General features: G+C 49.7%; 1 protein-coding gene across 1 annotated transcript in view; it reads right to left on the reverse strand.

Annotated features, from left to right (window-relative positions):
• The window catches only part of ASTN1 (astrotactin 1), a 280642-nt gene that overhangs the window by 165324 nt on the left and 92795 nt on the right, over nucleotides 1-22523 (reverse strand). The window contains exon 2 of the mRNA XM_053663736.1: nucleotides 14977-15164. Coding sequence (XP_053519711.1) covers nucleotides 14977-15164 — 188 coding nt within the window. The remainder of the gene's footprint in view (nucleotides 1-14976; nucleotides 15165-22523) is intronic.

Consider the following 22523-nt stretch of genomic DNA (forward strand, 5'->3'; position numbering starts at 1 on the left):
GCACATTGACTGTAGGTAGGAAGCTCTTCTTACGTCCGTTTTGTTGTTGGCGAGACTACATTTGCCTTAGCAAAAGGACCAAGCACCGTCAGGGCCAACGGATTTCAGGTTTTCTGTGCCACCACAACAGGACAAGTGTGGGCCCCCCACTGGGAAGACCCCACTGGATTTGGAGGGGCCGCAGCCCTTCCACACCAGCCGGAACTCCATGTTTTCTCTCTCAGACACGCAGCCATACCAGAGCACGAGTTCAGCGAGAGGGACCGGGTGACAGGTCATTTACAGCGCTACCTCCACTCTGATGGAGAAAAAGAAAACCCATCACAAATGCCAGCACTCCTACCATCAGTATCCAACTCACTTGCCACACTTCACAACTGATGGGGACACGGTGCCAGGCCTGCCAACTGCAGAGCCGTGAACGCAGCCCCCCAGGACCTCCTTTTCTGGGCAGCCTCGCTTTGCCAGAGTCTGGGTCAGGGGCTGCGCAGTCCCCAGGTGCTGGCAGGGGGCTTCTCCACTGTGGTACCACCTCCATCCTTATGCCGCACCCTGGAACACTAGAAGCTGAAGTTCTTACTCAGAAAAATCTTTGACAGCGACTTTGCTGAGTGTGAATTTAAAAAAAATTAAATAGATGTACGGAGATGACTCTGAGACCCAGACAGCTCCGGTGTATGTGGTGGTCCTTCCCGAAGGTGCCTTTTCTGTGACTACATGATGGGAAGAGGAGGGGTGAGGATTTAGTGGAGAGAAAGGAACCACAACAAGCAGAGAGGAGACGTGAACAGAACATTCGGGCAGAGGTCTTGCAGAGCAGAGGCAAGGACACTGACTTACCAGCTGGGTCTGCGTCCCAACAGTGCCACTTACCAGCCAGGCAGCCCTTTGACCTCTGTGGGCCTCAGCTTTCTACTTGACAGACTTGCTCAGCCTTCCTCCCAGAACTGACCAGTCAGTCTGAGTTCTTTTCGGCCTCCACGCAGACGCCAGGCCCCCACAGGACACTGAGATGCACAGCCCCCGCAGCAGAGCCCTCACACGAGGGGAGGCAGCCTCATACACACAGGGGGACCAGGGCGGGACTGCACACCTGGGACTCAACAGCACCACTCAGCCCGGCCTCTCCACGTGCCCTGGGGGACATCAGTCATGGGGTGGACCTTAAAGTCATGGGTTGTTAGAAATGACCTCACTCAGAGGAGACAAGAGACATTTTAAGCCAATGGTATAGCATTAGTGACCTCACGGAAGTATTCAATAAGCTGAAAGGCGCCGGAAAGACAGCGGAGCTGGTCCATGTGGCCAGGACAGAGTGGGGAGCAAGGAGTGGCGGGAGATGAGGTCATGAAATCCCACCATCCTGGGATTACTCCTCAGAGCACAGGGACTCTACACAAGGTTTTTTACCAGGAAGATGATGTTTCCCTCGAAACAGCCTGGTGGCAGTGAAAGGGAAGTTTTAGGAGAACGAGAGAGGCAGGGGGGGCAGGTAGAAAACCCTCGCAGCAATCTGGTACGCGATGTCGGGGCCCTGTATCAGTGGTAGCCGTTGAGACAAAAAGAAAAGAGGAACTCTAGAGACATTTGGCAAATCAAATGAGCAGAGCTGGGCACTCAATGGAATGAGGAGGGAGAGGAGGAGAGGGCACCTCGGCTGGGGACCGTGGTGGTGGCCCTGGCACCAAGGGAGGCAGAGAACATGGGGTGGAGAGGGAGGCTGGAGAGACAGAGGATGCATTTCTTTTGGCCCGTGTTGTCTGGAATGCACGGGGGACACCTAGACCGAAGATCTGTAAGTGGGAAGCTTGAGGGAGCGAGGCCATCGCTGGAGATGGAGAGGGCTGTAAGAACCAAGTGGAACAAAACGTAATACAAACAAATGATGCTCGTTTCCCAAACACCAACTGGGGATGTTTCTTGTGTGAAGCGTTGGGCTGGAAGCTGTAAGAAATATACCCATGAATCAGACTCAGACCAGATCCTGTCATCTGGGCGCCTAGAGACTAGTAGGGAAGAAAAGACTCATCAAAATCCTGACACACTGGATGGAAATGAACACTAGCAGGAAGGAGCTTCAGAGACGTCCTTCCTGCCAGCCCGGCCACTGGAAGCCAGGGAGGCATGGCCTCGGGTAGAAGGACTGGGGAAGGGGGGCCAGTGGGGACGTTCGAGGTAGGGCCTGAAAGGTAGGTGGGCTATGAACACATACATGTGGAGGGACCGAGAGGGCACAGGAGCACAGGGCCAAGGCCACGGCAGGGCCAAGGACAGTGATCAGAGTGTAGAGAAAGCGGGATCCTGGGCAGTAAGAGTGAATAGGCAGGTTTAAATCACAAGTGCATTATGTGTGAGGGTGATTTTCAAGGGACGTAACTCCTTCTCCCTTCGACTGCTCCTCCTCCACAGCCCTAGTGACTTCGGATGATGTGAGCCGGGGAAGGCCGCCCTGAGCCGAGACGCTGGGGGACATTTCTGGATGCAGAAACAGCCCTCGGAATGCAGCCGCCGTGTCACGCAGGAACAGTCACATGGTCCACTTCCCACCGAAACTTCTTTCATTAGGGAAAATCGGTGAAAATGAACATGAGATCCAAGCTCGACCAGAGGCGAAGGAACTCACCAGGGGCATGCCGGAGCGGAAAGCAGGCAAGACAAAGGCAGCTGAGTGTCCGTGCCCCAAGGGGGCCTTGTGTTCCTGATGGAAATACGGCCCCGACTTGTCCCTGTGCCCAGGCGGAGGCTGCCCTAGAACCCACATGGCGCACCTGAAGGGAAGTCTGGGAGGAGCCCTGTGAGACCCCACACTGTTATTTGGGAAGTCGGGGTCCAGGAATCTTCCTTCCCAAGCAGACTTCTCCTGCTCGGATGGAGCTGCTGTCCCGGGCACAAAGCAGGCAGGGCGAGCGCACCAGTCAGGTGAGGAGGAAACAGAGAAGCACCGACCTCAGACAGGGCCGCTCTGCCTCCGGCCTCCCCAAAGTTGTCTCAGGCAGGGCAGTAAACGTCCTCTCCCGAGAACCTGCAGTCCTCCATCGGCGATTCCACAGTGCCCCGTGGGACAGTCCCTCTTACAAAAACCCAAGCTGGAGGCTGTAGGGAATCTGCTGCTCCCTCCTCCCATGGCCCGGGACCACTCTGTCCTGAGGCCAATGCCGGGAGGTTCCTGGAGCACTTCTGGTCAGCCGAGGCCCAGGGATCATCCAGGGAAACGGCCGTGAGGAGCGAAGTGCCTGAGCACCAGGGGCCTGGGTCATCAATACAGCAAACCCCAGGTGCCCGCGGACAGGCCTCTGGGAGCCCTTTCAAGGGAGCAGCACAGTGGGCGGTCCGGCTCCCTCCCAGGGCAGAACCGTCAACCGGGCCTACAGGCACGCGAGCCCGCCGCTGCCCCACAGATCCTCTCGTGTTCATAAATGGGAGGGAAAAAGGGATCGGGATAAAGTGGTTTCAGGGACAGCTGGTGTCCCCTAAGTCTTCACTTTCACATTCCTAGACTGTGGGAGCTGGAGGCAGCTTGCAAGTCGGTCTGGCTGGGGGTCACCGAGGGTTCCCATGGCCCGCCCACGTGTGCCTGGTCGATGACCGGCGGAAGTGGGGGACATTGTCATTTTATTATTTACTTTATAAACTATCATTTTCCCAGACCTACGTGGAAATAGAAAACTATAGTATCAAATCCATGCCTTCGTGGACATTTTTCATCTCAGACACAGCTAAAATAGGTACAACCAGAAAAAGGCAGTCCATTTATATAAAAATATTCAGAAAGTAAAAGTGCAGATTGCATATATAAATGGCGAAGAAGGGCTAAGGTTTTGAGAACAGCCATTCACAGATGAACAAACAGAGGCTCAGGAAGGTGAAGGAACTTGCCCGAAGTTTCACAGACTTGCGTGGGGGAAAGGACCCCAATGACGGCCTCCTGACTTCTAACTCAATGGTCTTACCCAACAGGAGGCCACCCGTCTCCTCGGCACAGCTTCGGTCGCTGCTGCAGAGAGGAGACAGATGCGGTCCCCATGGCTGCAGCTGCGATCTCAGCCTGCCTCCCTGCCAGGGATGCTGGGAGTGGAGCCCCAGCTGGGACGCCTTGGTGCTGTCCTGCCCCAGCCCCAGGTGGAGTCCATGGAAGGTGGCCGTGTCCTGGAGGGCCCGGGGCCTCAGATGCGGAGGCCATTTGTTCCCACCAACATAGCACGGGGCGCAGTGGGGCTGGGGATGCACACAGCCCACCGACAGCAGGGTGGGTCGGTGACTTGGATGCATACACACCATGACACTTAGGGAACAAAAGAGGGTGCCTTACCACCCCAGGGGACGCCGAGCCCTTCTGAGTTTGCTCTGTGTGGCGGCTTACGTCATTTTGTAACAATGGGCCTACGACCTATAAGTGCCGAATTGTGACATGTTCACGCATAAATTCAAAATGTTGCTGTGTCTGAGTCCCAAAGCTCTTCATGCTCAGACAAGAGACAGGAAGGGAAAAAACAGAAGGCTGAAGGCTTCAATAAACAACCGGTGTCAGATGTCCCTTAGGGACCCCATCCGGCCCTGTCTTCTCTCTGGGACTCACCTTAAACAAACTTCGGGACTGGGGCCCAGAGCCCAAGGGGGTCCCAGATAACTGCTCCGTGAAGTACCACTGCAGTCAGCCTCAGTCCAATACATCAATACACTGAGCATCTGATGCATCCCAACTTAGAAGGCACTTGACTCATCTCTATTGCTATTCACGGATGTCAGCAGCAGCGGTACAGGGATCAGGAGAATCATAAATAGCAGGGCAGCTCCAAGAAGCCCCTGACCTCCCCACGTGTACCAGACAGACCTCTAAGCAACCTTGTGGAGGGTGAGAGGCAAGATTCTTAATAAACTTTAGCAGAAACTTGAGAGGGTCACAGCTGAGTTGAAGAGGCAAGATCTTAAAATTCTTTGTCTACCCTCAGCCACACTGGCAAGGCAGCGAGCCGCCACGAACTCTTTAAGACCTACGTATCAGTCCACGCAAGCCAGCTTGGACGTGACATGTCTGGAAACAGAACTCCATTCCCATGTATGTGAGTGCACCATCTCTATTAGGTATTTTACTTTAAGGGGCTATTCAAACACGGCCAGGTTTTCTTCCTAAAAGCCTGCGGCGTAGCCCTAGCCAGGCGGCAAGGCTGGTTGGAGCAGGGTCCAGTACACCAGCAGGGTGTGGGTTTGCTCCAACGAGAGGCAACCAATCAGTGGTTACCCCTGAAACCAACCAACCACTCTCTCTCCCCCTTCCCCATCCCCCCAAACATCAGTAAACATATTCTTGAGTGATGATTTTTTTAAAAAGTATACGTGTTTGTCATAGCTGAAACCAGGCAGGAGTCATCAGCTCCACGGGGAAGAAAAAACAGCATGTTTGCTAATTGGTATACAGTTTATATTTATACTTTTCTTGTCAAGTGTAACCATATTTTCGTGTTCATCAACTTTTGTCCTCACTAAACCCTTTAGTGCCTTTCAGGAGAGGCTAGTGTGTTTGCATGTCCCCTGACTTGGCGACGGCCACACGCCTTGAATTGGTAGCAAGAACCATCTCAGTCAATGCTTGCCTTTCAGGGACAATTAGAGCCATCTGTGAGAGTCTGGTGAAAACCAGCAAACTATCCTCTGCACTGCAAATACCACCCTATTGCTTCTACCAAGTTATTAGATTTCAGTCTCTGTTTGGGCTCTGTAGACAAAATGAGGAGAAAATACTAGATCAGGGTCAGCAAACTATGACCTTGAGGCCAAACGTGGCCCACTGCCTGTTTGTATAAATAAAGATTTATTGGAACATGGCCATACCCATTCACTTCCGTATTATTGCCTGTGGCTGCTTTGGCGCTACCATGGCAAGGGCTGGGTGGTTGCACCAGAGCGCATGGGGCCCACGAAGCTAAAAATGTTTCCCATTTAGCCCTCCGTGGAGCCCTGGCCTAATTTCCTGCCATTATCCACACCAGCATTCCCTCTACAGGCATATATAGCTAGCTGACTACCAAATCTAGTCTGTCTCCAACCAGAGCCCATGGCTACGACAGGGGTGTGATATTTAAAGACAAACTGCAGGTCTGTGAGAGAACCCGAAGCTTCTGATAGGGGCAGGCAGCGAGGGGAAGACAGCACCACCCGGAGAAAAGGTAATAACAGCATTAGGAATAAGAACCTGAGCGTTTCCACCCACCATTCGTACCTTCTTGTCCCTGTTGTGAACGCAATAACAATCGTTGCATGCATGGATACCTGGGCAGAAAAGGAATTCCCATAATGACATCATTTGGTTTGATGAAAAAAACAAATTGGTGAAGTTCTTGCAGGGAAGCTCGGAGCCGGGCCTATCATCCTAAACCATAATATAGCTGCTAGGAAACCCTATAAACAATGAAACAGAAGTGGCTTAACAATGGATGCCCTGGATGTACGTGACCGCATCCCAGCTTGGTAAGGGGCTCGTTCTGCGGCCCTGATGTCCCTAACTGCCTTGGTCTTTTCCCTGGGTACGACTCCTCCAGGGCTCCTTCAAGACGTTGCTATGATCCTCTTCTCCGAAGAGGATTATGAAGCTGCTTTTCTGCATCCCTAAGGTGGTGGCCCCCTGGGTAACACGGGGCACACAGGACCGTTACAGGGAGCTTGCGTGGCACCCCAGAGTCTACCTGGTTAATATGGACGGGGAACTTCCCATGGGGTCAGGCACCGCAGGAAGTCCTTAATGAAAATCATCTCAGCTACTCATCAAAACGGCCTATGGAGTAGGACCTGTTATTCTCATGTAATAGAGGAGGAGAGTGAGTTTCAAGAGATGAGGCAATACGTCCAAGGTCCCTGGAAAATCTACTCAGTGGCAGAACCTGGATTTCAACTGGTCTTTCTGAGAGCACGGCCCTTGGTATAAACTGCCTCACTAGCGTCCAAGACCACAGGCTGTTGGCTTCTCAGTGCCCTTTGCTCAGAGCCACTCCAGGTTTCTTGCTTGCTTGCTTGCTTGTGCTTGATCTTTCAGCCCGGTCTAGCTCCTCAAATTCTGAAGTGGCTCAAGACTCCACCATGACATCTTGCCCGAATCTCTCTGTGCCTTCCCAGTCTTCACCAAGCGAAGGGTTCTGCTGCACCAGCTCGGAGAAGCGAAGCGATTCCACAGCCTGGAAAATGGGAGCAACCAGCTGCCCCCAGCTCCGCCTGGCCACAGAGTCCCCCAGCAGACCGAAGCCTGAAGTCCGACACACTCACTCGCCTTGAATCTTGGCTCCTGCTGTGTGTCCCTGATTCCGTGATCTGCCTTCTCTGTAGAGTCTCACTGTAGAGTCTCACATCCGAACAATGGAGAAATGCGCATCTAATTTCCCAGGGCAGCTATGGGCACTGATGGACAGTATACGTGAAAATAATCATACACACGTCCTGGCTCACAGTGAATGCAGTGACAGTGTCTTCACTATGACCATCACCAGTTCTTAATATTGAAGTGAACCCCACAGAGATGATGGCTCCTGCTTTCAAGAGAATCTTCTGGGATTTTTGGAACTAAGTCCTTAAAAGTAAATTGTTGGCTTTTCTACCAATTGAGTTAAATGGCCGAACAGAATATTACACCAAGTTGTTAAAAGGCGTTAGTATCCTTGTTGTGGAAATTTGGCCTCTTGGCTATTTTCCTTGCTGTGTGGAAAAATGGGGTACCGTAAGGCTTCCGTGAGCTTCAGGAAAGAGAAGAACAGAACAGCAAAGAGGATATGAAAATGGAAAAGAATGGAGAAGACGGTGCATTCTACCTGGCTCTCAGTTCTGCCACAGGCCACACTCAAATGTTAAGTGTTAGTAATATGATTGAATGCTCCTTGAAAGCAGAATCTTGTATTAATTTTTAATCTCCTTAGTAGCTAAAAAAAAGTACCTAAAGCCTGGCAGCTATTGTTATGTGAAAGAATCAATAACTAAATAAATAAATGAGTCGATGAATCTTTTAAATCAATAAGAGCTCAATAACGCTTTCAAAATGCTATTTTAATTTCTAAGAATGTACTCCAGAAGTGTGAAAGTATGTATATGAAGAAGTTGAAGTTCATTGCTACATGACTTTCACAGTTTTAGACTTGGAAGTCCCCAACTGCCCTCTTCCCTTCCCTGCCAATAAAACCACGGCCAGCTGTGAGGTGGCATGGCGCAAGCCAAGGTTAGCAGGTGGGTTTAGCCAAGCTGAACAGATCTGAGCTTTTGGGGTTAGCTGCCTGGTGCAGCTACAGAAGGAAAGCTCTGTGTTCCACCTTCGTGGTAGGTCCTAGTGCCCGCAGAGTTAGTAGTTTTCAAGTAACAGTGGGGAGACATGTCAGACGAGGCTCAGTAGACAAAGTGGACAACACAACACACATGGGTAAGAGGACAACACACACTAGGCTCTGACTATGAATCGGGGCGTGAGCTGGCTGCTTCCTACGGAGCCTCGACTCTGCCAACGGCCTCAGTGCAAAGCCTGGCTCTGCAACCCAGTGGTCGCTTAACTGTAGGTAAGTTTCTTAGCTTGTCTGGCCCTCTGTCTCCTCGTCTGTAAACCCTGCCTCATGGCATGGTGATAAAAATTAAAAATATGCAAATATACACTGAAAATACTTAGTGTCTGGCACATAGTAGTACAAAATAAGATGATGAGGAGGAGGACGGTGATGAGGAGGATCTGATTCGATCCCCCTAACTCTCTGCGAGGCAGGCTGCCCTGTGCCTGTGGTGTTGCCCAAGTCAGCCAGACAGCCATGGCGTGCCAGTCTCTGCTCCAGGAAGGGGCTCTGAGCGGTGCCTGGAACAGGATTGGTCATTTTCTGTGCCTGGTTATGAGGACAGAAGCCAATGTCCTCATCACTACAGCCAACAGGAGGTTGGGGCTACATCCACCTATGGGATTAACTTGACAGGAAAAGCTCTGAACAAACAGGATCTACAGCAACCAGGGAGAGCCCCCTCGTTTCTCTCCCGAAGTGGCGCGGGGAAGGGACAGACGCAGGGCACCTGGCAGCCTGGGAGCAAAGCTGGACACGGTGTCGAAATGCCAGAATCAGGGGGGCTCATGGGAAGGTGGCTTGATGAGCAGATGGAAAGTACAAACACAGAAAAACAATAAAACGGGGGGAAATTTACAGTCAAGAAGACAGAGATAGTAACTCACAGAGGCAGGAGCAACCGAGACGGGTGGGCCAAGCCCACGCCCACGCTGACGGCATAATGTGGGGCGTGCACAACCGGCCATTCCGGGCTTTGAGGAGTTCTGTTTGTTCTTGTCTGTTTGTTTGTTTCGTCAGAGGATTCCCATCTCCCTTACCTCCATATAAATGTCTGTCGTCAAAGTCCACCACAGAGAAGGCCTGTGTGGGTCTCCATCTCTTAAAACCGTAAAGTCTAACCAATACGTCCATTTCACAGGTGAAGCAATAAAGCTTCCAAAAGGGTCGGCAAATTACCTAAAGCGGTAAAGCCAAGGGGTGCAGCCCACTGTCCGATCTGAACCTGGTGTTTCTTTCCATTACGCCCAGCCCCAACTGCCCAGGAATACAGGAGGGTGGCGAGAAGGATGCATCGACTGAGCAACTGAACGGCGGTCACCCATGTACTTGCAAACTGTGGTGCCAGGTGAGGAGGTCTGCAAGCCAAACCCTCCCTTGGTGCTTGGAATAGCCCCCAGAGGACCCCTGACACCTCAGTCTTTTGCGCATCAGTCATTCAGAGCAAAGACCCAAGAGCAGAGAGGTTTTGTTTTCAGGAATCTTGTTGATTATTTTAGGAACCACCGCCACTTTTCTAATGGAAGGCAAGGTACACAGTGATGACTCCGGCAGGTGGGCAGTACGCTGGTCGGTCAGTCCAGCCCCGTGACAGATGCCTGAATTGCTAGAAAAGTTCCTTGCACTGAATCAGGACCTGTCTTTCTGCACCATCCAATTTATTACTGTAGTTCTGTCCTTCATGGTAGCGCGGGACATGGTTAACGCCTCCGTTTGATTATGAAAGGTCAGAAAGATTGGCCCTGGTAAACTAGAGCGTCCTCAGTCACAGCTACACAAACAATATCAATTGACCATGAAGTTGTAAAAGGGACCCTGATTCATAGTATTTGTAACCAATTTTCTGAAGGCAAGGGCTATTGACAGAACAGGCATCTCACCCTCTCTCCTGTGCCCATGACCACTGAGTGAGCAAGGACCTGACAGTCTTGGTGGCCCATAGTCACGACCATGCCCGGAGCTGGTCTTCTCTGCCCTGCCAGGGGCTGAGCTTTAGGAGTGAAGTGAGGAAGGCTTCAAGCAAAGTGATGTGTGATGCTCCGGCAGACGGACCAAACTCGATCGGAACAGGGAAAGCAGGGATGGGGGCTTCAGCACAAAACTGTCTGCAGCCATGGGAACAGGACACTGGTGGCTCCCACTGGTGCTCTGTGGCCTTTGTGCTGGACTCTGCCCGGAATGGAGCTAACTCCCCCAGCATTTCTGTCCTGTTTCTGCACTCTAGGCCTCTACAACAGCACCTGTGGTCTCTTTTGTCCGTGAATCTTGCTCTCTCTCTGTTTTTTTCTCCCAAATGAAAACTGTGTCTTGGACTCTCCTGGGTTCCCCGAAACAAGGAGCCTGGAGACATCGAAGGAGCCAGGAGTCAAGGACACAGAAGCCTGCAGACACTGGCCAACAGGCTTCACCCAGAGGGAGCTACATGTCCTAACCAGCACCCACGCCTGATTGGTGGGCTTCGTCACATCCTCAGGGGAACAGACCGATGCTCAAAGATGACCTTTTCCCCACAATTGTGAATTGTACCCAAGAAGGCTGAACTGTAAGAGATATTACCTACCAGTCAGAATTATCACTACAAAATATATATCAAACCAAAGTATTTCTCAAAGGCTATTGGCACTCAACCAACCTGGATGCATAGAGGAAGTCTATTCACACTGCCACCTTTAATTACAAAGATGAAATATACATATATATATATGTAAAATCATTAAAATTCTATTAGACATTGCTAAATTTTATAACACACTTTAAGAAGAAAAATGGAGATCATGTGATAAATTAGTCAAAGTAAAACAGGAAATGTATATCCCCAGAGTCTGGAGAGCTGACATAAAGCCATGTTAAAACTCAGTCTTCTCAGAAATAAACAATTTGCTTATTATCGAAGAATTCCTGGACTTTTGGTTTAAACTCAGACACCGATTTTCATTTGATGATCTTGCCTTCAGTTGTTCAAGCGTCTGCACAAGCCTCTGCTTGTGTACTTTCCCAGTTTTAAATGTCAATTATCTTGCAAAATTTTAAATAAATCTCTTTGGCCAAGTTTGAGTCACACAGCAGGTTAAAATACATTGTTTGACCTGAAGAGCAATGATATAAGATTTCGGGAGGAAAATCCAATTATTTTATACCAGGAAGAAAGGGTAGCCTTTCAGAAAAAAATTATTCAAAAATTTTAGGATGCGATTGAAAAATAAGAAAAGCATAAGGTTTTTCAAAGTCCTAAATCGCTAGGTTCCCAGCTGAGGGATTGGTTTTCCACAAGCCCGTGATTTGCTGATGATATATTATACTAGGCACCGTGGAAGAAATGGCTTACTGATTTTCAATCACACAAGGACACAAGGATACCAAAAAGAGGTTCTTCACTGTTTCTCATTTTCTCATTACTTACAGTTTGTGTTTAAAACAAAACAGGGTAAATGCAAAATATAAAAATAAACAGTGGCCCATGCATGGAGGCGAGATGGACGAGAAAAGGGTACATATAAAATGAGAGAAATGTAAACTTTACGGTTTTCACAGGTTCATCCATTTCCTCTGCACGTAATGGAAATACTTAGGATTATCAGGGAAGCTCTTAAACATACATTTTCTTAACAAGAGAACAAAGGTTGGGTGTATTCATGTTTTGATAATCACCTTAACTTTTCTCTTTGTCGAATTATGCTAATTGGGTCCAAACTAAAACTGTATCAATAGTGATCATTATAGTTGATGAAAAATAGCCCTGCTGCTGTTCTCTCGCAGCAACAGGGGTTTGGCAATAAGATTTCATGTACGCGCGCTCCTCTGCCCAGCGCTGCTATTAGTCAAAGGGCTTTGCTACCTTCCTACTCTTCGCACTGTCATTGTGGGTACCTCAAACAGCTGCCTAGTTTACATCTGCAGGATGTGATATGAGGGATATCCGATGAAATCTACCCATCTCTGAGTCTCTTAAGAAGGAGCCACAGAGACTCCAAGAACCACATCTTCAAACATTTAAACATGATACCCTTAAGACTTGATTTCCAAGCTGAGGGCAGATACGCCACTTCAGGCTTTGAAATGGCCTCTACACTGGACTCTGAAGGAGTATCAGGCAGTGTGGGAGGGCGCACGGTGCTCAGTGGGAGTGGAGGGAGGTGAGACAGCAACCCAGAACGCAGGGGACTCTGCAGACCGCATGGTCTTTGAGGAGGATGGGAAGGAGTGCTTTTCGCTTCCGTTCACTCGGGGATCCCTATTTTCCTGCAGAAGTCAAAGGAATTGCTGGATTTTTCATGCAGCTGTGGGCTTATCCACATTGAAGAGGCTAAGCTGGAGACCAATTCGAGATTGTCCATCCTCATCCTTTGCCCAAGCCGTTGCAACCTCCGCCTCCCCCAGCCTCATTGAAAATAACTCCATGTCAGTAAAGCTGGAGGGATGATATCTCTCACTTTATTTGAGAACCGGAATGTCCCTGGTGGCCTGCCATGGGTGACCAGTAGCACACGTGGGAAAGATCTAAGGCACAGGAATGAGGCTGACTTTTGCTCTTTCCGTTCAAGTGGCCACTGCCCACTAAGCCTTGCCCGGGGGCGGTCTCAAAACAAGAGCAGCATTTGTAGTGTAGGCTTCTCACGCAGGTTGTCATAGTTTAAGGGCACAACCTACTTCCTCACAGACTTTGGAATCCTTGGTCAGTGTATCTCTATCTTCATTGCCACTCACCCCTACAAATGGGTGTGAGCACCCACACACAAGCACACGCAGACACACATACACACACATACACACTTCTCTGGAGAACTTACTGGAATACCTCAATGGGAGGACAAGCAGTGGGTCCTTGCCACGCTGGAGATGAGATACAGCAATCAGGACAAGCTTCAGACTGTCTGGCCGGGACCCTCGCACTACTCCCCCGGCCCCCACTGAGCCCACCTTCTGACGCGTGGCCTGTCTGAATCTCCGGTATTGAGGGTCTTTCTCTCAGACAAAAGTCACACCCAGTAGTAGTTATTGGGAACCTCCATACACTTTCCCCCCACCCCCCACTGGAAACAAGTATCTGGTATGACAAAGACTGGCTCTTTAATGTGGACTTGGACTCAAAGAACCGAAACGAGATGAACACCACCCCTGACCTTCCCACGTACATGGGAGGGTCGGGATGGCTGGTGGGACGCCCGCCACTGTGGGCTTCTTTCCCATCAGATGACATTTTTAATGCGAAGCCCACGTGGCCTCCACATCTGTGGCCACCGTCCATGTCAGGGCTGATTCGGCTGATTTGGCTGATTGGTGCAATCTCACCATGGCCTGGAAATGACAGACTACATGGAAGACAGCCTACTCCGACACAGGGAACACTGGGCCTTTGACTGCGAGGTACGAGGACAGCACCTCCCCAGTTACAAATCTTGACTAATTTGTAAATATGGGGTCTTGTTTATCTGTCTGCCTTCCAGCATCTCTGGACATCAGGATTTACCATTAGCTGCTCCAAAACTCTTTTCTCTGCTCATGTAGTTTGAGTCCAGTAGGTTGTAAATATGCAGGTGATCTATCAGGTTGGTTATTCGTGGGGACATAGGTTGAGGAAGAAATGGAAGGATTATATTCATTGATTTTATCAGAGGCTTTTATGGGGAAATTTTCTCTGCCAAGTATTTGGATCACGGAAATTTTTGCATGTCTAAAATGAGCTCAGTTTCCTCCAGTCTGACACACAAAACTAAACAGCATGCAGGGATGGTACCAGAGTAATGGATGCATTGAAATTCAGACCAAGACCGAGACTGGTTCTCAGCTGAGTTTCCTAACAGTGGAATAGCCTGGTCCCTCCGCACGTTCGGCCCACGGCTCCTGAGTCAACAAGCCTCAACCTCCTCCCAGGCTATCCTAGGAGCAGAAGATGTATTGGCTTTGTCAACGTAATACTAATACATAAAATGCCGAGTGGAGCAAGTATTTTCTATGTTCACGGGGATATTCACTCATCTATTCCACAAGTGTTTATTAATCCCTAAGTATGTGAGTGCACTGTTTGTTCTAAGAGCTAAGGAGGCATCGGTGGACAAACCGCCACCTGACAAAACCCTGCCTGCCACTGTACATCCTTGCTAGTGAGATTCTAAAACACCAGTTCCTCTAATGTTAGGAATAACCTTCTCATTAGAATCTTCTAATCATTTTAAAAATGCCTGACTAGGGCAGGGGACACTGATGGTGAAGTCTCTGAGCTGGGCTAGAGGGAGGGACCACTGTCTATTATTGCGAGGAGAGAAGGGCAGAAAGCTGACTCTGTCCCTGGCACGGGAAGAGTGAAGAGGACTTGGTAGCAGCCAGCAGCTCGGCTGCTCAGTCATTTGGCAAACATTTACAGAACAACTATTATCGGATATTCTGACACACTAGTTGAATAATGACTTTCTACGACAGTCCACTGACCCGTCTAACGCCTCTGACAGCTTGTGAAAGTCACTCCATGTCTAGGCATGTTCCTAGAGAGGAGAGTTGGGTAATGGTGCTGCAGAAATTACTGCAACTCTTACTGACACCACAGGCGGAGGCGTTTCCCATAAATGGGACATTTGCTCGTTAACACGATCAATGCTCATTACGGCACCGGGTCTTGCAGAGCTATGGCCATGGCAACAAGACACTCAATGTCAAGGTAATGTAGAGGCTAAGGTCGTGCTGCCCTTACCATGACCGAGATGTGCAGGATCCTCAGCTCCTCTTCCGCCGACTCGTGCTGGGGCTCTTCGGTTGGGTCTTGTCCGGGGAGGCTCGGAGCACCATCTTGGTGATGGATGTGGAAAAGCAAAGTGCCGTTCTCCAGCCACTGCTGCCTCCAGCGCACCAGAGGGATGTCCTCTGTGTTCCCCGAGATCTCTAGAGGACAAACAGCGAAGGCACAGGTCAGAACTCCAGCCGTACCAGTCCGAGTCATCTCATCCACCTTCTTCCTGGACGCTGCTACCCAGCAGCCAGTGTCCCCAGAAGACCACACAGGGTTCCAACTACAGTCAGGTCAGACTTCGTGCTGCTCCTAATCTCAAGGAAGGGAAGAGACCCTGAGAAGAAGGGAATTATTCCCCCATAGGTCTTTGCACCATCATCTAGCAAGCCAGCCTCTCACCCATTGAGAAAAATACCAGGTAAAAAAATTTCAGGTTCTTCCCTACATTTCTATGATCAGTAAGCATCCTTTACCCAGCGCAGTTGGAATACCCCGATATCCAGGCCCCTTCCTGGGTAAATACAAGGCTGTTTTCCTCCTGTAAATCTGAAAGTGTGAGTTCCCTAGCAATTACTCCTAGACACCAGTGAATCTACCAAGGAGAGCGCTGGTAATTACTAGGCAGCAAACAGGCACTTACAGAACCATCCTGGGAGTTTACTGCCGAGCAACAGGGCTGACAGATTATTTCTAAAACCACAATCATTTTCTGCATAGTCCACTGGAGATGTCTGATCCTCGCTGTGGCAGGTAAAATAATGTTTTAATTCCCTTTAATTTTTCTCCTCTCTCTTGCAGAGCAGAGCTGGTATACGTGGAGAGGGTGGTGAGGTTCTAGGCCCTTTCCGCAGGCACAAGCATCCGCCTGCTCCCTGCGCTTTAGATGGAGACACTGGGCTGTCACCAACACATCAGTGACAACGCTCCAGTCGTGCACCGCACACTGCAGGCACTAAGCCCCCCTGCTGTCAAAGAACACTGTCACACGACCCTCTCAGTAACAGTCCTACACAACACTGTATGAAAGCTTTGAGTCATTACACACGAGACCGACCCGGTTAACCCAGCCTCTCCGGAACTTCATTGGGCCCCCAAACCAGTGTTTCCTTAACAGCTATTACCACTGAGCAAACTAACATTCTGCTGAACACACTTTGGCAAGCTTTGCTTGATAAAACGTCACGTTGGTAAGGCATGGCTTCTCCCAAAATTTATCAACTTGGACCAGAAAAAAAATAATAATTCCACAGACATAAAAAAGATTTAATAAGACACATTTAGAAGAGTATTCTCATCAAGTACCACAGCCACAAAGAGAAAAGCAATTTTAAATATTTATGGAGTTTATACATGTTTTTCATTATTTGTGTGAGGGCACAGATGATGTTCTGCTTGATTTATTTCCTTATGTATTTATTCATTTATTTAACAGACATCCACTGGGCGAGTATCACGCACCAGACCCTGTTCTAGGCACTAAGATACTAATCTCCAGAAGACACGCAACGAGTTCTCTATGGTAACTCACCGTGAATGGACTCTGTAAGTGCTACACCACATGCATGACTAAGTTTTGTGGGAACACGGCAGGAGGGAGGAGGGTAGAGGAAGGAAGGAGGGCAGAAAACAGCCTTCTCAGAAGAAGGTGATACTGGCATTGGGCATGGAAGGGTGGGTGACTTCCTTTTAATAGGAAGATCAGTGGGGAGAGAACATTCAGACACTGATAAGAGAACAAGGAGGAGGCGAAGGAGAAAGAAGGGTGGCTGGTCGTCTCAGGGTAGGTCAGAGACAAGAATCTGGAGGAGTCACAGGTCACTAGCCTGTGCCTAAAGGACCCTGATAGGACCACCTGTCTCACACAAAAGCCCAGGGTGAGGAATAAACCAGGGGGTGTGAGGAAGGACCAGCAGGCAGTGAAAGCTTAGCCCTTCTCCCAAATCACTTAGAGGACTCAGTCATCTCGATGGGCGTTGGGCTGATAAGCTGGTTGCTCTGGGAAGTGACAGTCACAAACATCCAGAAAAATGCCGCAGGCAGAGGATGTGACAATGGAAAGTTTCCTGCACTCGTGTCCTGGTTTTCCACAGGCACAGTCCTATTTGTGTGGTGATGCAGTGACATGGGTCTTCCAATTTGCCTTCCTCCTACAGACACTCTGGATTTCCGGGTGAAGAGAAGCCCTGGGTGTGCCTCCCAGGGCACCGTGTGGACCAGGAGCAGCCATGTCACACACGACCTCCGCAGCACATTCGTCCTTCTGACCACTCATCCAGCCTTCACATCAAAGTGTCTGCACGATTCCTTCCAAGAAACACGCCCTCCTCCCCTAAGTCTCTTTCCTGCCATTGCCATAGAAACCAAACTCCATCTCCTTAGCACTGCAGACCTAAAAGTCACCGGCAGAGCGGTTCCCAGCAGAGGGCCCAGTGGCATAATTGAATTGCCCAGTGCAACGCAGTCCGGCCTCCTGCCCACACCTGGGGCTCACCCCACACACCTGGGTGCCTCTTCGGGCCTTTCAGTGCCCAGTTAGAAATCTAGACACTCAGAGCTCCGAAGCGCTTCACACGCCAGATTTTTATTTCCCAGCAGATCTGCATCAGGTAGGTCAGGTTCATTACCTCTGTTTTAACTATGGCAACAAAGACAAATAAATACCCAGACCAAGGTCACCTGGCCTGACACAGAACAGGAACTGAGACAGATGAACTTCTGTCAGCTCCTGGCCACCCCAACACACACGCCGCGCAGGGCCCGAGCTTTGCACAAGCACAGAGAGAGGGTACACTGGAGGGGCAAGTCCACACGGGCTTCTAGGAGCTTTTGTGCTACGGGATTTTTCTCTTTTTTTGCACATGGAGTTAGCATTCCATGACTTCATTTAAAATGGAGATATCATTCACATACCCCAAACTTCACCCTTTCGATGTATACAATTTAGTGGGGGTGGGGAATATATTCACAAAGCTTTTCAACCATCACCACTGATTCCCAAACACATTCGTCAGCTGAAAAGAAAGCCTATCCTCATTGGCCGTCCAAGACATTTTTGGAGGAGGAAGGCATTTCGCTCCAGGGTTCGGGAAGAGATGGCACCCAGGGAAGGGCGGGTGCAGTGAGGAGAGAGATGAAAGGCACCCACGGGGAGGAGGGTGGATAGCACAGTGGCCTTGGCACCAGGGCCAAGAGAGACATCCGTGGACGGAGACATCCTGATTCTTCCCAGGGCAAAGGTTAAAGGCAAGAGGACACCACATCCGCCAGTGAGGGCGCCGTCATATTTTAGATTCAGGGTAGTTACGGAATGACGGCTTCTTCCTTGGTGCTTCCCTCTCTCCTGGCAGGGCGGATATGGAAAGGCCAAAATGCTAACCTAGGAATCTATAACCAGGAGCTTATACACTTGCTCTCTACCTGGCCCGGGTCAACCCATGGAAAACCACACAGGGCACAATCAAAGTCAGTGAATGTCATTGCCAATGGACTGAGATGAAGCTTGAAACGTCAAAGCAATCAATCACATGGTCCGGGTGTCAGCGGAAAACCTCAGGAGGAGGAAATGATCAGCAATTGCTTTACTAACTCGAGGGTGCGCCCAGACGCCCTAGGAGCAAATGAGGTGGAGTTGATAAAATAGTTACTTCAGTCCAAGGCCTCCTGGGCACTGCAGAGGAGGCCGAGGCAGAGCTTTTGCTACAATGTACTAAATAAAACAAGTGCAGACAGGAGCTGACACAGTCCCTTCAAGCTGTCACCACACTGAAGGCCGAGCTCTCCGGAAGGGTTATTAGGCTGCCCTGAGTTTCAGCAAGTCCATTCCTCCCTTCCACAAACCTCACGTCCACCGGGACCTCCCAAATTCTGGACCTGCCTGGAATACACGGAAACGAGAGTGCCATTCATTCTCAAATACAACCAATATTTTTTGAGCACACCGTGTGGGTCACTGTCAGCCAAGTACGTGATGTGGTCCTCCCTCCCAAGGAGCTTTTGATCCATTAAGAAACTAGAAGACACAGCCATGAGTAAGTCCTCTAAACAGGAATAGTGGTGCTGAGCAAGGGGGCAGGAAATGGCTGAGCATCAACCCAGGGGAAGGGATAAAACGGGAGGAAATGCCGGCGGTGATCCCAGATGAAAAGGACGGTGAGAACGTACATCATTCCAGAATGGCAGGGTGATGCCCGCTTGCAGAACCGAGAGACGTCTGGTTACACCACCGGGTGGAGGACGTGAAGAGGTGCACTGGAGGACGAGGCTGAAAGTGCGGACTGGTGTCAACCGTGAAAGCACACAGCCACCCTTCCACCCCACGCCATCTCAGCTGCCACCGAGTTCCTGTGCACAATGTCGATTAAGCTCAGAAATTCAGAAATGTCATGGTGATGAAGCCCACTGTCCCAAACTAAAAACAACAAATGGGTCTTCTTCAGCAAGGGCTACCATTAAGGGTACCCAAGGTGGGTAACCAAAGGTAGGTAATGATGATCAAACTACCCCCTTTTCCGTAATTCGTTCTGACTTTCCTTTCCCCCAACTCTAATTTCAGGGTTTGCAAGGCATGAACGGCAGGTCTGCTTTCCCACGTGGCTTCATTATGGGCTTCCGACTGAAACTATTAGCAGTGGCATTAGCTTTCAACATGTTTGTAAGGAAATAACCTGCTTAAGTCAGGGGTTAATAACAGGAGAGGATCACTAATTATCCTGCAAATCTTTACCCTGGTATCAGACGTGACCCCGTCTTTAATGTCTGGAACGGCAGCCTCTGCGGACCCCAAGTTGTTCCATAAACATAATGACAGCAGCACATTAGTGTCCTGGCCATCTGTGAAGAAAGACGCGGGACAGATAAAAAAGCAGATGAAGGAGAAGGGTGCAGAGAGTACGGACAAAGTCAAAAGAAGCCAGGGGAGGGGACTGGCCAGAGAAAAGACCTGCTTTGGGCTGAGCTGGCGGGGCCTCCGCCCCTCTCACCACAGGGCCCATTGCTGTGGGGTGCTGAAGCGATCCCATCCTACTGGCCTGAGCGAGAGCCCCATAAAGCAAGGTGCCCTGCCGGGCCTGGCTCCACCAGCACAGATGCCAACAGCATGGTGGCCCGCCCGAAGTTTGTGCCTACACGGGCCTGGCTGGAGAAACAACATGGGAGACAGCCGAGCCAGGAAATTCTTCCACAAAGATGCTCAGTGCCCAGCTGGGAAAGGGACTCTGGTCGCGGTTGCTGTATTCAGCTCTGTGCCTGCTGCCGCTTATCATCTCATTGTGGCTCCTCTGCCCCCAAAACCGGCTTGAGCAATGGACACAGAATCGTGTGAGCGAAGGCTTTACAGCAAAATGCCTTCCGATTTCTGCAACCTCTCACGCGATGGTCCATGGGAGGTTCCTTTTACGAGTAACTAGAACTTCCCTGACTTGCTGAGATTTGGAATAGAAATTTCCACTTGCGACCAAGAGAAGGGCAATGTAACTCTTATTTCCCCTGCTCAGGGGCATTCACTTTCCATGGTAAAAACCGAAGTGCCTAGAGCATGGGTGAACCAGGGGTGAGAAAGGAACGGCAGGTTAGCGGGAGCACAGGATGGGAAGCTGGGCGGACGGGCCTCTGGAATCTCTCTGGAGCCCACTTTTCTGATCTTCAAATGATTGGACTAGAAGGTCTCTCAGGATCCCCCAGCCATGACCATGGTATTCAATAACACTTGGCTCTAGTAAGACCCACCAAATCGGGAGCACGCTGAGTATGTTTCTGCCAACTGGATAAAAAGTCCCTGTGAAAGTTGTTCTAATAAGCTTTTCCTCTTGGAGTTTGGAATGTTTCCAGCTCAGTCCAGCCTATCAGCTTCAGAGTGAGGACTGGCTGCATTGAACCTCCTAATAGTGACCTATGGAAATTCCATCCGTGGTCACGTAAGCAAGACTCATCCATGTACAGATGCCTCCAAATGATTTCCAGTGAATTATTTACTGGAAATCCACTATGTTTATATCATGACAGTCTCGACTAGAAAAAAGAAACCCTTCACCTGATTTCTCTCTGAAGCCCCGCCAATACTCCTTTATGAGGTTATACCCTAAAAATCAGAAATGTTACCGCCTAATGCTGCCCACCCACCACTTCTTACCACGTCTCTTTCTTTCTGAAGAGGTTGAAGGTGGACCGCAATGAACCAAAAATGAAAGCAATAGTGGTGTGTGAGAAAGAAATAAGGACCTCAAAGGTCCATGGCCTGTCACCTCCGGGGCAGGTGTGGGCAGGCACTGCAGAACGCGGAGGGTGGCTTTTTAAAATCCGGCTGACAGAAGGCAGCCAAGCTTTCTATGGATGCTGCTGGAAGTAGGTCACCGCGCTACTCTGTGCCGGCATGAATAGCAATCAAGCAGCTATGCGAACGTTCGATGTACCTAGCCATGGAGACGAAAACACTCCCATGGGGGGGAAAATGCAGCCAAAAGGCTCCGACACAACCAGGGCGATGAGGAGGCATTCAAATGGCTTATGATTTCATCCAAAATGGCTCACTTGTTCTGACCACAATGTTTCTCTGGGTCTTTTCAAACCTCTGCAAAGAGTTTATCCACATGATACTCATTAAAGTCTCATTTGAAAAGGGGAGGAAAAAGCCCAGAGCTCTTTGAAAAAGGCAGGGTTATCGGAGCCACAGATGTACTGGTAAGAAGAAATTTAAATATATCTGGTTCTATTCTCCACTGCCACCAGACTGACCTTTGTAAATTGAGATAACGGCACGCATTTAACAAAATCTGACATCAACGAAGATGTGTAATAATATTTAAACTCTGTAATGCTAAAATATGTATTTACGGATCATTTCATACATTGTAATGAGAATAAGTCATTTTGAAGCCTGCGCTTTCATGCCTGGAATTCTGATGTGAGCTCTCCAAGTCCTTGGGGGCCATGTCCTTGCAGCGTGGCTCTGAGAGCAATACGAACACCTGGAGTTTGGAGAGCGGGGGCCCTGGCTGCAGGAAGGTGGGAGGGAAACTGCCTCCTAGACCCAGGGAGAGCTCTGTTCTGAATTCTCCCTCTCTCTCACATTCTAGGCTTTCATGAGCAAAGAGTTTAGCATTTGCTCTAATTCTCTGATCCCGAACTCTTTCCGTTAAGGTCCCCTCTATGGCTCTCACCTCATAAGAGCGATGGAAAATGAAATTGATATGACAAAGTATCACCTGTAAATGACTTACAGAAGGAGAATAGCCCACTGCCTTCCTAAACTGTCTTGACTCATCTCCATTTCTAATTACTTCTCATCTAGTCACATTTCTGTTATCATCTGTGACTCAGCTGAACAAGTAGTAATGTATCTACCGTGCACTGGCTCTGTTAAGGAGCCCTTTCAACATTCACGAGCTAACTTAATTCTCGATAATGCTTTAATGTGGGGATTTCTGTCCCCATTTTACAGACAAGGAGTTCCAGAAAAGTCAACGTACTTGGACAAGTTCACTAAAATTGAGGGGCAGAAGATCCTAGGGCTCCTG

Source organism: Artibeus jamaicensis, unplaced genomic scaffold (assembly GCF_021234435.1).
Source record: "Artibeus jamaicensis isolate MK-2021 breed Jamaican fruit bat unplaced genomic scaffold, CSHL_Jam_final contig_327, whole genome shotgun sequence".
In the NCBI taxonomy this organism is placed as follows: Eukaryota; Metazoa; Chordata; class Mammalia; order Chiroptera; family Phyllostomidae; genus Artibeus; species Artibeus jamaicensis.